The 14313-nt window shown below is 46.7% G+C and overlaps 1 protein-coding gene across 1 annotated transcript; it reads left to right on the top strand.

Annotated features, from left to right (window-relative positions):
* Window positions 1–411: 411 nt before the first annotated feature.
* Window positions 412–4341, top strand: TFF3 (trefoil factor 3). The gene is made up of 3 exons (XM_049874940.1): window positions 412–513; window positions 2147–2293; window positions 3793–4341. The coding sequence occupies exons 1-3, from the start codon at window positions 432–434 to the stop codon at window positions 3804–3806; spliced, it is 243 nt and encodes an 80-aa protein (XP_049730897.1). The 5' UTR covers window positions 412–431; the 3' UTR covers window positions 3807–4341.
* The last annotated feature ends 9972 nt before the right edge of the window (window positions 4342–14313 follow it).

Below are 14313 nucleotides of genomic sequence, written 5' to 3'. Positions count from 1 at the left end.
GTGTTGTAAGAGAGAAATGAAATCCCACGTACCCAGCCTGCGGACATGTAGTTGTTGCTTTTCAAGTATCAGAGACTGAACTGGCCTTAAGTGACTGTGGGAGCTCTTGTTGTTGAATACGGAATGTCTCAGCACCTGTCGACTGCACGCTCCAGCCCCAAGTGGAGCCCTTATCATCTTCTCCCCGTCTTCCAGGTGGTGGTTGACACAGAGAGGCGTGATAACCCTGCAGGGAGTGAAATCTTGCCCAATCTTTCTGTCCTTCTGGAGACTTTAAAATCCAGTGTAAGAGCCAAGTAGGCGGAGCCGGAGGCCACAGGAGGAAACCCACCAGCAAACACCACTGGAGCCTGTGCAAACACAGGGGTATAAAGGTGTCTCAGGGCAGGTGTGCGCAGTCTCCTCAGCTTTGGTCCTGAGCCTGCGGCACCATGGAGGCCCGAGCGCTCTGGCTGCTAGCCATGGTCCTGGCCTTGGGGTTTTACAGATCAGCTGGAGAGTATATCGGCCTGTGTGAGTACCGCCTCTGGAAAGAGGGTCGCTGATGGGCATGGGGGACGTACAGTGAAGGAAAAAGACATGCAGAAACTCTAGGCTCAGGGGGCTTTCCGTGGCTTGAGAGCCAGGAGGATGCCCTCATTTAATGATGATCATTGTGAGATCTGCACGTTTTCCCACCATGAACTTACAGAGAGGGTCTTACTGTCCCATTTTGCAGACAAGGAAACTAAGGCTCAGGGAAGATTCAGAACTTACCTAAGGCAGCCCTCCCAGTCAGTGTCGCAGCCAGCCCCCAGTGGTCCCTCCCTGCCCACTATTCCAAGGCCTTTTTTGCCAAGGGTTTCTGCAGTGCAATCCATCTTTGGGCATCCTTTGAGCACATTTACAAAAAAGAAAGAAAGACAAGTGAAAATGATTATTTCTGGAACATTTTCAAAGCCTACATGAGAAATTAGAAGAAAGAACAGTTTTCATTGAGCACTTGCACTGAACTCCAGGTGGAGGTGTGGCTGTCCCCTTACCCAAGTTTGATGAGATTATGGTGTGGCTTTATCCAGTTATCACTGAGCAGGACCACAGGTAGTTGTCCCTAACTTAAGAATCACCTGAGAATTTTGAAAAATCCCAATGCTTAAGCCACAGTAGATGGATTACACCAGAATGTTTTGGTGGGAGCCAGACAGGGGTGGTGTTATGAAAGATTCACGAGTGGTCCAATGTGCAACCCAGTTTGGGAACACACCGGCATAAGAAATTCTGAACTGCAGCAATAGAAGATTTAAGAGATTTCGTGGGATTTCTGTTTTCCTGAAGGAAAACCCAGTGAGTTGATGAGATGAAGTGAACTTTGCTGAACACACGGGTGTATTAGACTTACCTGAAAAGTGAATATTGGAGGCTGAAAGTTGTATGGAGAAGCTGTGAGAAGCTGAACAATCTGGGGATGGGAGAACGGACAGGAGAAGTTAACCAGGCTCAGCATACTTGGTGATGTTCTCTAGCGAGTGTATAAATATTTGTCATAAAAAAGTCAGGGCAAGTTCTGTTTGGTAGAGCAGTGAAAGGAAACTTTGTTTCCTGGTTCAGGGGACCCCAGGTTTGCACAAGCCCCTCCCAGCTGGAGGGTACCCAGGCTGTATCTGATTTCCTGAGAAAGTGATATGGAACACGTTGAGTGAGACAGTCACTAGGCAACTTGCCAGACTTCCTGGGTCACTGAGGCTGCTGAACTTAGCATTCACAGATACTTTCCTTTAACCATTTACATGGTCCCTGGGTGGCGCAAAAGTTTTGTGCTCAGCAACTACCAAAAGATTCGTGGCTTGCACTTACCTAGTGGTGCTGTGGAAGAAAGGCCTATGAACTACTTCTGTAAAGATTAAAGCCAAGAAAACCCTGTGGAGCACAATTCTACTCTGTCACACAAGGGGTCACCATGAGTCAGAACGGACTTGATGGCCATGGGCTTGGTTTATTTACAGGGAAAGACAATATTGAGGGGCAGAAGGTATCACCATCATTTGAACTCAGGGCTGGTGGGTGGTGGGAGAGAGATGGTGGAAAGTGGAAAGTGGCAAAAGGGAGGGAACAAAGCAACCCAAACTTGTAAGTACTCCGGACACTGACTGGGCTTTGTCTGGAGCAGCGGCGAACCAGTGTGCTGTTCCGGCCAAGGATAGGGTGGACTGCGGCTACCCCCAGGTCACCCCAGAGCAGTGCAACAGCAGAGGCTGTTGCTTCGACTCCAGCATCCGTGGTGTGCCCTGGTGCTTCAAGCCTCTCCAGGAAACAGGTGAGCCCTGAGGACAGATGACTGCGCCTGGTCCTTGGGCAGCCCCATGCAGTGCCATGCCCAAGGGCAGCCTCTTCCTTTCTGGGCCCTGAGGTGATAAAGCGAGGTCTCTGGGAAGCTGTGTGCATTTGGTCCCCCAGGAGGACCTCCAGCACTGTTGCCGTCTGCTGGAGGAGGCTCATGTCGAAGGCTTGATGCGCAGGGCAGCCAGTGGCCAGCGACTGCCCCCTTCTCTCCCCTTACTCCATAAGCAATTATTTTAAACAGGTGCTCAAAGTTAAGGCATTAAGTTGATGGAAATAATTTAAAAACAATTCTAGAGAGAAACAGGAAATATGTAGACTTGGAAAGCTGGGCTGTCTTCTAAGGCCATTTCAAGCAAAGAAATTAACCCAGAGCCCCTTGGCATTTGTGGTGGACTCATGTCATCAGATAGCAGACAGAGGCAGTGCTGGGCAGGAGCCCCCCCTACCCCCATGGGCTGGGCCATATAGTGGGGTGACTGGTTAACACTGGGGAGCAGTGATCTCCCCAGTATGCATCTGTCCAGGGCCTCTTGCTCAGAATGGCCCACACTTGGTCCAAAGCACTGCTGCTGCCACCTTGAAATTCTTAACAATTTTTTCCCCATTCTACGTTGGGCTCCCGAAACTATGTCGCTGATTCTGGTCTTGCCCACCAAGCCAGGCGCAGAGCCTCGGTGAGCTGCGGCCAGGCAGTCTGCAGGTACCTCTGATGGTGCCTTCCTTTCCCTGGCTTTATCCCCAGGGCCCCTACACACCTTTCCGCCACCCTCGCCCACTCTGTCCCCTACTCATTCCCTTCCTTTTCCCCTTTCTCCCCCTCCATCCCTCAGCTGGTTGTGCAGTGGGCTACGGGGCAGTCATCCTGGGGACCCCTCCCTGGGCAGTCATGTACCTGTGCAAACAACAGATGGCCCAGCATGGGTGGTTCGCCGCCCTGGTGTCAACCAGGCCCGCCCACCTCATCTGGGGCTTGGGGCTGTAAGCCATCTGGCGTGTCTCAGTGACAGCTCACCTTCTAGGATACGCCTCATGCCCACATGTCCCAGGATCCCAGCTGGTCCTGACTCCTTAGGCACTGGTCAGGGAGGTCCCGCCCTGCCCCAAGGACTCTTCCCCCTTCCCAGCAAACAGAGGGAGGAGTTCCCGATGGGCTTTGGGGCAAGGAGAGAGCCGGTCTGCTACCTCTTGACTGGCTGTCCCCGGACATTCCTTGGGCTCCTCGTTCTGGGACACAGCTACCTTGAGCACTGGTGGTGGCCCTGCCTAGGTCCACCTCATTTATGTTCTGCCCAGCCACGTGGGGCCTGCTTTCTCGCTGACCTGTATAAGTGGGGGTCTGTGGTTCCTCTCTCCCTTGGCGGGGGATGCAATGTTCCCCCAGCGTGGGACACTGACCTTGAACCTGTCTTGAGAAGCCAGCTACTGGCAGCTGGAGAGGAGCCTGCTCACAGTGACCCCTTTGTTTGCTTTCAGAATGCACGTTTTGAAACTGTGACACCACGCTCCAGACTTGCTTGGATGTGAACCTTCACCCTCTGGGTGTCCTGCCCCCAGTTCCCCACGGGATGTCATGGCTACCCACCCTGCTCCTGCCAAGTACTTCCACTGACCGCTTGACCCTCCATGTGGAGGTGATGGCTTAAAAGAATAAAGATCCCTGCTCAGCACAAGGACCCTTCTCCATTCCTGAGACTCAGTGCTGTTGTGTTTTATTTCTGCAAAGCCGCTCTCTCTTCTTTCTCACCGTTTCTGGCTGCGGCAAGGTGGGGAGGTGGTCGGCTTCTCTGTGGAGAGGGTCCACTCCAGGTCTCGGGCCTCATGGCTTGGATGATAATTCCCAAGTAGCTGCATTACTGTGAGGATATCACTACTCTCCAGCCTAGGGCTGGCGTAAGAAAGGCGAGCTGACAAAAGGCATTTCAAATGCAATTTAAAACAAAGAAAAAGATTATTAATGTCTTCCTTGGTGAAGAGAACAAGCCAATAAAGCCTTCTCAGGGGCTGTTACCTTTGTGGTATTTCTTTGCAAGTCAGAGTGAACGGCTGTGACACTTTGGGCGGCCACGTTTTGGTTTTCTTGCGAAAACGGACGCAGCTATGAGAATAAATGGACGAGTACCGTGGAGGAACCTCTGGGTGGTGCAAACGGTTAACACGCTCGGCAGCTAGCCAAAAGGTTGGAGGTTTGAGTCCATCCAGAGGCCTCAGAAGAAGGGCCTGGCAATCTACAGCCAAAAAATCAGCCATAGAAAACCCTACGGAACACGGTGCTGCTCTGACACACGTGGGGTCGCCACAAGTCAGGGTCGACTTGATGGTAACTGGTTTTTAGGGTCAGGGAGGATCCGGTTTCATGTCTCCACAAGCCTTGGCAACCTTTAGGTTCCCATGTTGCTTCCTCCCCCCCGCCCCCTACTCTCCCTTCTGCACTTTCTGGAACAACAGGAAGGTTTGAGTGTGGGAAGCTGAACAGGCCCTGACTGGTTTTCCACACTTGCCCAGCCTGAGCTCCATGCACTGCGTCCATTCATGGGACCTTATTCAGGCCAAACACAGACCCACAATCCCACCCACCATCCCACCCAGCTCCTGTCACGTCCCAGAGCAGCCGAAATTATGCACCTTCTGGGGGAGGGATTTCCTGACCTGAGCCCTTTCTCCCCACTGGAAAAGATGCAATGGCTCCCTTCAAAACAGTGGTCACCTGACAGCATCCCTAGAGTAGCACCAATCCCAGTTGTCACCCCGCAGACTCCTCCTGCGGGCAGCCCCACATGTGTCGGAGTACAACTGTGCTCCACACGGTGTTCAGTGGCTGGCTTTTTGGAAGTAGATCCCCAGGACTTTCTCCCAAGGTGCCTATGAGGAGACTCCAGCCGTTAACCTTAAGGTTAGCAGCCAAGCGCAGTAACCATTTGTACCACCCAGGGGCCTCCACCATCCCAGGAAGTGAGCTGTCATTACCCTTGTCTTACAGGAAAAAGTCTGTCAGTAAATGGTCCAATAGCTCCCTGCTGAGAGAGGACAATATCAGGACTTCCTGGTCTCTAACTCCAAAGCCCTGCGTGTCACTTCTAAAGCTCAGCAGGGTCACCTCCCAGGCCATGGATTGAGTCTTTGCAGTGAGACCTCAGATCAAGGGAAGCATGGTCCCTTACTCAGGTCCTTGTCACCCAGAGCAGCTCTGGGCCAGACATCTTCCTAGTTCTGCCTCTGTACCCCTGTCCTCCCAGGCCATGCCCAGCCCCTCCAGCCTCAGCTGCTGGTCCAAGGTGAGCTCCTCAACCCCCACCCTTCCAGAAACCATTCCAAACATGCTCTTCCTGTCTCTTTGTGCCCCTCTCCCTCCAGCATTCCTGAGTTTCATCTCTTGGAAGCTCCATCCCCACCCACCCTGAGACTGCGTGGTGCTTAATTCCTGCTGGTCTCAACCCCTGAGTTTGTATTCTGCTGGGTGGGCTTCTCCATGCTGACCCACAGCCACCAGGGGAGGACATGCAGCAGGCCATAGAGGGTCATTGTTGCCTTGGAGGAAGGGAAGGGGGGCATGGTAGCACCCCACACCCATTTAGGGCACCCACAACGAGGCTCCATTTCACTTTGTCAGTCTTTTTGTCCTGTGTGTCTTGTGTGTGACAGCCAGAGACACACTGCCATGACTGGGCTACAGGGCTCTGAGGGAGTGTCCCGGGGTGGCCCAAATAGCCACTGGGTTTGCATGCTCTACAGCCCACCAGGGGGTCTCAAGGAGGGCTCAACATCCTGGTAATAACGGGGTGTGTGTTTGTGAGAGCCAAGGCCCCAGGCAGGAACAAGTTCCCCAGGAGAAGCACCAGGTTCCAAGGCTCCAGGATACCTCTCTCTTTCAGGTGGGGCCCGGTGGTCCTGGTGGGCCTCTCAGCATTTCTGAGATGCTGCAGACACTGTCTGCTGGTCACTTGGTCAGAGTCAGTGCATCTCTGGTACTACTGGACTGGTCAAGGCCACTGCTACCCCCAAGGGGGAAACAGTCCTCGCCCCACTTTGTTGGCTGTTCACAGGCCCCGTCTTGAGAAGCTGTTTCCTAGGAGCCTGGAAAGACCACCCAGGGTCAGACTGAAACGCGGACACCAACACCTTCCGCAGCACAGAAGTCTCATTTAGAGACCTCTTGGCTTAGGGAAACTGGGATGGTCGGCAAGCGAGTGGGTGGGGGTGGCGCAGCCCCTGACAATACTCACAGTCAAGCCACGGTGTTCTGTTGAGCATTAACGATTCCACAGAACTCTAACAATGTGACCAAGATGGGTCAAGACAAAAAAAGCCTGCTTGCACAGAGGAAACATGGACACAGATGGAACTGCACAGCGCCGTCTGCTGGCCATAATGGGGAATTGCTGCTCCTTACCAATCCCAGCTTTACACCCCTTGACCCTCCCACTTTCTAGATGAGATTTAGCATACTTAACCAACATAAACGGCGACTATACACATGGACCTCGCCAGATGGAACACGCAGAAATCAAACTGACTACATCTGTGGAAAGAGACGATGGAAAAGCTCAATATCATCAGTCAGAACAAGGCCAGGGGCTGACTGTGGAACAGATCATCCATTGCTCATATGCAAGTTGAAGCTGAAACTGAAGAAAATCAGAGCAAGTACACGAGAGCCAAAAGATGACCTTGAGTATATCCCACCTGAATTTGGAGACCATCTGAAGAATAGATTTGACGCATCGAATGCTAGTGACTGAAGACCAGTGGAGTTGTGGAATGACATCAAGGACATCATACATGAAGAAAGCAAGAGGTCATTGAAAAGACAGGAAAGAAAGAGAAGACCAAGATGGATGTCGGAGGAGACTCTGAAACTTGCTCTTGAGCATCGAGCAGCTAAAGCAAAAGGAAGAATTGATGAAGTAAAAGAACTGAACAGAGGATTTCAAAGGGCCTCTCGAGAAGACAAAGTAAAGTATTATAATGACATGTGCAAAGAGCTGCAGATGGAAAACCAAAAGGGAAGAACATGCTCGGCATTTCTCAACCTGAAAGAACTGAAGAAAAAACTCAAGCTTCGAGTTGCAATAGTGAAGGATTCTATGGGGAAAATATTAAATGATGTAGGAAGCATCAAAAGAAGATGGAAGGAATACACAGAGTCATCATACCAAAAAGAATTAGTCGATATTCAACCATTTCAAGAGGTGGCATATGATCAGGAACTGATGGTACTGTTAAAGTGCAAGCTGCTCTGAAGGCATTGGCGAAAAACAAGGCTCCAGGAATTGATGGAATATCAATTGAGGTGTTCCAACAAACAGATGCAGCGCTGGAGGTGCTCACTCATCTATGCCAAAAGATATGGAAGACAGCTTCCTGGCCAGCTGACTGGAAGAGATCTATATTTATGCCTATTCCCATGAAAGGTGATCCAACCGAATGTGGAAATTATAGAACAATATCATTAACAACACATGCAAGCAAAATTTTGCTGAAGATCATTCAAAAACGGCTGCAGCAGTATATTGACAGGGAATTGCCAGAAATTCAGGCCGGTTTCAGAAGAGGACGTGGAACCAGGGATATCATCGCTGATGTCAGATGGATCCTGGATGAAAGCAGAGAATACCAGAAGGATGTTTACCTGTGTTTTATTGACTATGCAAAGGCATTCAACTGTGTGGATCATAACAAACTATGGATAACACTGTGAAGAATGGGAATCCAGAACACTTAATTGTGCTCATGAGAAACCTTTGCATAGATCAAGAGTCAGTTTTTCGGACAGAACAAGGGGATACTGATTGGTTTAAAGTCAGGAAAGGTGTGCTTCAGGGTTGTATTCTTTCACCATACCTATTTAATCTGTATGCTGAACAAATAATCCGAAAAGCTGGACTATATGAAGAAGAACAGGGCATCAGGATTGGAGGAAGACTCATTAACAACCTGCGTTATGCAGATGACACAACCTTGCTTGCTGAAAGTGAAGAGGACTTGAAGCACTTACTAATGAAGATCAAAGACCACAGCCTTCAGTACGGATTGCACTTCAACATAAAGAAAACAAAAATCCTCACAACTGGACCAATGAGCAACATCATGATAAACGAAGAAAAGATTGCAGTTGTCAAGGATTTCATTTTACTTGGATCCACAATCAACAGCCATGGAAGCAGCAGTCAAGAAATCAAAAGACGCATTGCATTGGGCAAATCTGCTGCAAAGGACCTCTTCAAAGTGTTGAAGAGCAAAGACGTCACCCTGAAGACTAAGGTGTGCCTGACCCAAGCCGTGGTATTTTCAGTCGCATCATATGCATGTGAAAGCTGGACAGTGAATAAGGAAGACCAAAGAAGAGTTGTTGCCTATGAATTGTGGTGTTGGCGAAGAATATTGAAGATACCATGGACTTCCAAACGAACGAACAAATCTGTCTTGGAAGAAGTGCGGCCAGAATGCTCCTTAGAGGTAAGGATGGCGAGACTACGTCTTACATACTTTGGACATATTGTCAGGAGGGATCAGTCCCTGGAGAAGGACATCATGCTTGGCAGAGTACAGGGTCAGCGGAAAAGAGGAAGACCCTCAACGAGGTGGATTGACACAGTGGCTGCAACAATGAGCTCAAGCATAACAACGATTGTAAGGATGGCGCAGGACCAGGCAGTGTTTCGTTCTGTTGTGCACAGGGTCGCTATGGGTCCGAACCAACTCAACGGCACCTAACAACAACAACAACCCTAGAATGTATTCCTCTTTCCCAACAGCATCCAACCCAAAGCAAAACCCCATTTCCTTGAACCTCCCCCAAATCACCTACCACTGCTTCAATCCTATAATAAATCCTAATACCCTCTTACTAAGATCCCCCCATGGTGTGTGGTGCCATAAACCTAACTTCGTTCGACTACAGGGTTGTCCCTAGTGGTCTGTAGCTGGATGGCAGTGACAGGACACAGGCCCAAAGATTCTTCTTTCCTCTCTCCAAACCTGCTTCTGGGTTCCCTCACACCCGGTCCCCTCTAGGGTTTGACACACTGACAAGCTGAATTTGAATAATTAATTCCAATTAATTCTAATAACTTGCTTACCATGAGTCAGCAGAAAATCCTATTGCTAACTCAGCACTTGTGTTCTCTGAGAGCCCCCGGGAGGTACGATTCACAGGAGAGTATCACCAAGGGGTGTATGGTATTCCTCAGGAAATTTAAACACCATTCTTGGTTTTGGACCAAAAAGCCAAAACCTGTTGCTGTCTAGTCCATTCGGACTCTTGGTGACCCCATGTGTTACAGAGTACAACTGCTCCATAGGGTTTTCTCAGCTACAGTGTTAACAGAAGCAGATCACTAGCAAATTGCTGCTGGGTGGATTCGAACAGCCGAACTTTAGGTTGTTGAGCACAGACCTTTTGCGTCACAGAGAGTCTGGGCAGCTGATGTTAATTAAGTACCCCCCAAAACAAACAGACGAATCTGCTGTTGTCGATCCCTGCCCCCCTCTCCCCAAAAAAACCTTTTGCCATTGAGCAGATTCCAACTCAATTTTTTTTAACTTTTGCTGAGGGAGTGCTGAAGAGCGGACTGGAAACTTTTTTTTTTTTTTGTCTTTTACCTAAAGTGCAGTGAGTAATTTTATATTTATTCTTATTTTACTGATGAAGAAATGGAGAGAAATTTGCTCAAGAACATACAGCTAGCAGGTGGCTTTGCTGAGGTTCAAACCCAGGACAGGCTGGCCATGTTCACAGGGCTGCATGCAATTTAATATTCATGGCTAAGAAAGTACCACAAACTTAAAAAAAAAAAAAAACCCAGTGCCATCGTGCCTTAAAACAACAGAAATTCATTGTCCCACAGTTCTGGAGGCTAGAGGTCCAAAACCAAGGTGTCAGTGGGGCCGTGCTCTCTCCGAAGGCTCTAGGGGAGAATTCCTCCTTGTCTTTCCAGGTTTCTGGCGGCTCCTGGCGTTCCTCAGCTTGTAGTTGCATCACTCCAGGCTCTGCTTCCGTCCTCACACGGCCGCCTTCCTTCTCTTTTATAAGAAAATACTCAGATTGGGTTAGGACCCGCCCGACTCCAGCATGACCTCATGTGAACTTAACGATGACATCTTCAAAAACTTTATTTTCAAACAAGGTCAGGTTCACAGGTACCGAGGTTAAGACTTCAACATATCTTTTGCGGGAAACACAATTCTACCCACAAAAGTGGACGGACTTCAGAGCACCCTGCTCCTCAATTAACCTGACCATCCAGAGCCCAGATGACTCTTCAGAACTGCGGGTTAAAACCTTCCCACCCACTGGGGAGTAAGCCTCTAAAGTTTGCATTTGCCTGGAGCTCTCAAGGCGTATTTAAATAGCGAATTGGGTTCTTTAACATCCTGGGATTATTTTCATATCAAATACCTTCATCACCGACTTGGAAATGGTACAAGTTTCCAGAACCTTGAGGAGCGATGGAAGGAGAGCTTTTAATTGCCCAGAAAAAGGGGGAACGTGTGAGGCCCTCCCCTTGCTGCTGGCGTTTGCTGTTTGGTGGCCAGGGAGGATAAACCCTACCCACCCCCGCTGTGGCCATGGAGCCTGCTGACTGTGTCCTGTGGCATTCGTATGTCTCTTTCTCTTCCTCTTGAGTTTAATTACAGTTGATAATTAAGAGTATAGCCTCTGCCTCAAAAAGCTGAACATAGAACTATCATACGACCCAACATTCCCAATCCCGGGTATATACTCACAGCATTGAAAGTAGAAATGCAAACAGAAACCTGTGCATCGATGTTCCCTGGAGCACAGTTCACAACAGACAAAGGTTAGAAACAACCAAAATGTCCGTCAACAGATGAATGGATAAACAACAGGTGGTGTATCTATGCAGTGGAATACTACTCAGCCATAAAGAGAAATGAAGCCCTTTATACACGCTACTACACAACATAACAATAAATGGCTATGTAAAAAAGAAAGGTCCAAAACCAATAACAATATTTATTTGAGTAGCTACTGTGTTGGCTTTTTAAAAAAATAATATTTCATTGTGTTTTTGGTGAAAGTTTACACAGCAAGTTAGGTTGCCATTTGACAATTTCCACACAAATTGATTAATTACATTAGTTACATTTTTCATAACGTGTCAACAATCTCTTTAACTGTGTTCTGGCTGTTCCGTTTCTAGTACTCTAGTTTCCCTGCCCCCTTATCTTCTCATCTTTGACTTAGATTAAATATCATCCTTTTGAGCTCATAAGAATGTTGTTTTTTAGTAGAGCACTGATCTAATGGGCAATGACCTTTATTTTATATGTCACTGTGCTTTTCTGCTAAAAGGTGATCTCAGGGGATCATTAGGGTTCAAGGTTTAAAGAGTGTCTCAGGGTGTCCTCTGGTCTCAGGTGGTCCAGTTAGTCTGGGCTTTTTTAAGAATCTGAGTTTTGTTCTTCATTTTTCTCCCATTCTATCTGGGATCAGCTTTTGTGTCCCTAGTCAGATAGGTCAGTGGTTGTAGCCAGGAACCATCTAGTTCTTCTGGTCTCAGTGTAGTTAAGGTCATGGCTTGTGTGTAGGCTATTAGCCTCGTAGATTGTTTCGTCTCTGAGGTTTTGGTTACCTTCATACTCTTTTGCTGACTAGTAGAGACCAATAGAGACAAGCCTTTAGGACCCCAGACACTACTTACTTCATTAGGATGCAGAACATGAACTTTGTGAACTATATTAAGCCAATTGACTGAGTTGTCCCATGAGACTACGGTCCTAAGGTTTCAAACCTAGAAATCCAGTCTCAGAAGTTGTTGGCTTATGTCTGAGGAGTATCTGTAGTTGTGTCTTCAATGAATATATCTGCTTACCCACGTGTATGTATTTACACGTATATAAAAACTTCTGTCAGTTCTCACCTATGTATACACTTGTACCTACCCATATACCTGTATGCTATACCCATCCATCTGTGATCCTAGACTCATTTTTTGGTCTTTGTTGGAGTTGTTGCCATCTTATATGTGTCCAATTCACATGCCCTCCAGGTCCATCCATGTTATGTCTCATGAACTCCTCATTATTCTTTACAGTTGTATACTATTCTGTTTATATATGTACCACATTTTGCTTATCCACCCATCTGTTGATGGACACTTTGGTTATTTTCATTTTTTTTTTTTGCTATTGTGAATAAAGCTGCAGTGAACATGGGTGTGCATATGGCTGTTCCTGTCACTACTTTAGGTCTGTAAGGTATACACCCAGGAGTGCGGCTGCCGGATTACTGTGTAGTTCTATTTCTAGTATTTTGGGGAAAGTGCCGTACCATTTTTCATTGCACATTTTACAGTCCCACCAGCAATGGGTCATTCCAATCTCCCCACATCCTCGCCAACATTTGTTATCTTTTTTTGTTTTTAATCGGTGCGATTTTAGCCAGGGCGAGATGGAGTCTCGTTGTAGTTTTGATTTGCATCTCCCTGATGGTTAATGATCGTGAGCATCTTTTCATGGGTTTGTTGGCTGCTCGAATGTCCTCTTTGGTGAAGGGCCTGTTCATACCCTTTGCCCATTTTATAGTTGGGTCGTTTGTCTTTTTGTCCTTGAGTCATTGAAGTTTTCTATGCATTTTGGAACTTAGACCCTTATAAAAAAAATATAGGGTATATAATTTCTGAAGATTTTTTTCCAAGTCTGTAGGTTCTCTTTTTACTCTTTTGATGAACTCTTTTGATGAGCCTAAGTTTTTAATTTTTATGAGGTTCCATTTATCTATTTTGTCTTCTTCTATTTTTACATTTGTTGTTATGTTTGTTATCCTATTTTTAAAGAAGATTAGGTCCCATAGTTTTCTCTCAGGAATTTTATAGTTTTAGGTTTAACATTTAACTTTGATCCATTTTGAGTTAGTTTTTGTGTATATATATATATATATATATATATTTGTATATAGTGAGGCATGGGTCTCCTTTCACTTTTTTGCAAGTGGATATCTAGTTTTGCCAGCACCATTTATTGAAGAGACTGTTTCTGCCCCCATTGAATGGGCTTTGATCCCTTGTCAAAAATCAGTTGTCCCTAAATGGCTGGATTTATTTCTGAGTTCTCAGTTCTTTTCCACTTGTTTACATGTCTATCATTGAGCCAATACCAGGTTTTTGATTACAGTGTCTGTACAGTATGCTTTGCTCTCAGGGAGTGAAGCCTCCTGCTTTGTTCTTCTTCAATATTGCTTTGGCTATTCGGGGTTTCTCTCTTTTCCATATGAAGTTGGTCATTAATTTTTCTATTTCAGTAAAGAATGTTGTTAGGATTTGTATCAGGAGTGCATTGTATCTGTAGATCAATTTAGATAGAACTGACATTTTCACTATATTAAGTCTTCCAATCCGGGAGCACGGAACGTCATTCCATTTATGTAGGTCTCTTTCAGTCTCTTGTAGTAGGGTTTTATAATTTTCGTTGTATAAATCTTTTATGTTCCTGGTTTGGTTAATTCCCAGGTATTTTATTGTTTGGGGCGGGGGGTATTGTAAATGGTATTGTTTTCTTGATTTCTTTTTTGGAATACTCCTTGTTAGTGTAAAGGAACCAACTGACTTTTGTGTGTTGATCTCATACCCTGCAACATTGCTGAATTCTTCTATTGATTCCAGTAGTTTTCTTGTGAAATCTTTAGGGTCTTCTACTTGTAGAATCATGTCATCTGCAAAGAGAGATAGTTTTACTTCTTCCTTTCTGATTTAGATTTCTTTTATTTCCCTTTCTTGCCTTATTGCTGACTAGAACTCCCAGAACAATGTTGAATAAGAAGGGCGATAATGGGCATCCTTGTCTAGTTCCCGTTCTCAGGGTGAAGGCTCTCAGTTTTTCTCCATTGAGTATAATGTTGACTGTTGGTCTTTGTATATGCCCTTGATTTCGTTGAGAAATTTCCCGTCTATTCCTAGTTTGCTCAGGGTTTTTATTAGGAAAGTGTGTTCAATTTTATCAAAAGCCTTTTTGCTTCAATTGATGTGATCACATGGT

This window comes from Elephas maximus, chromosome 2, assembly GCF_024166365.1.
Source record: "Elephas maximus indicus isolate mEleMax1 chromosome 2, mEleMax1 primary haplotype, whole genome shotgun sequence".
Taxonomy (NCBI): Eukaryota; Metazoa; Chordata; class Mammalia; order Proboscidea; family Elephantidae; genus Elephas; species Elephas maximus.
This window is presented reverse-complemented; position numbering and strand designations above follow the sequence as displayed.

Excerpts from the sequence above, each read along its gene's own strand:
- TFF3 (XM_049874940.1), top strand. The coding sequence starts at position 432 with ATGGAGGCCCGAGCGCTCTGGCTGCTAGCCATGGTCCTGGCCTTGGGG. Across the intron at positions 514-2,146 it reads TGGAGAGTATATCGGCCTGT|CGGCGAACCAGTGTGCTGTT; the intron begins GTGAGTACCGCC and ends TGTCTGGAGCAG.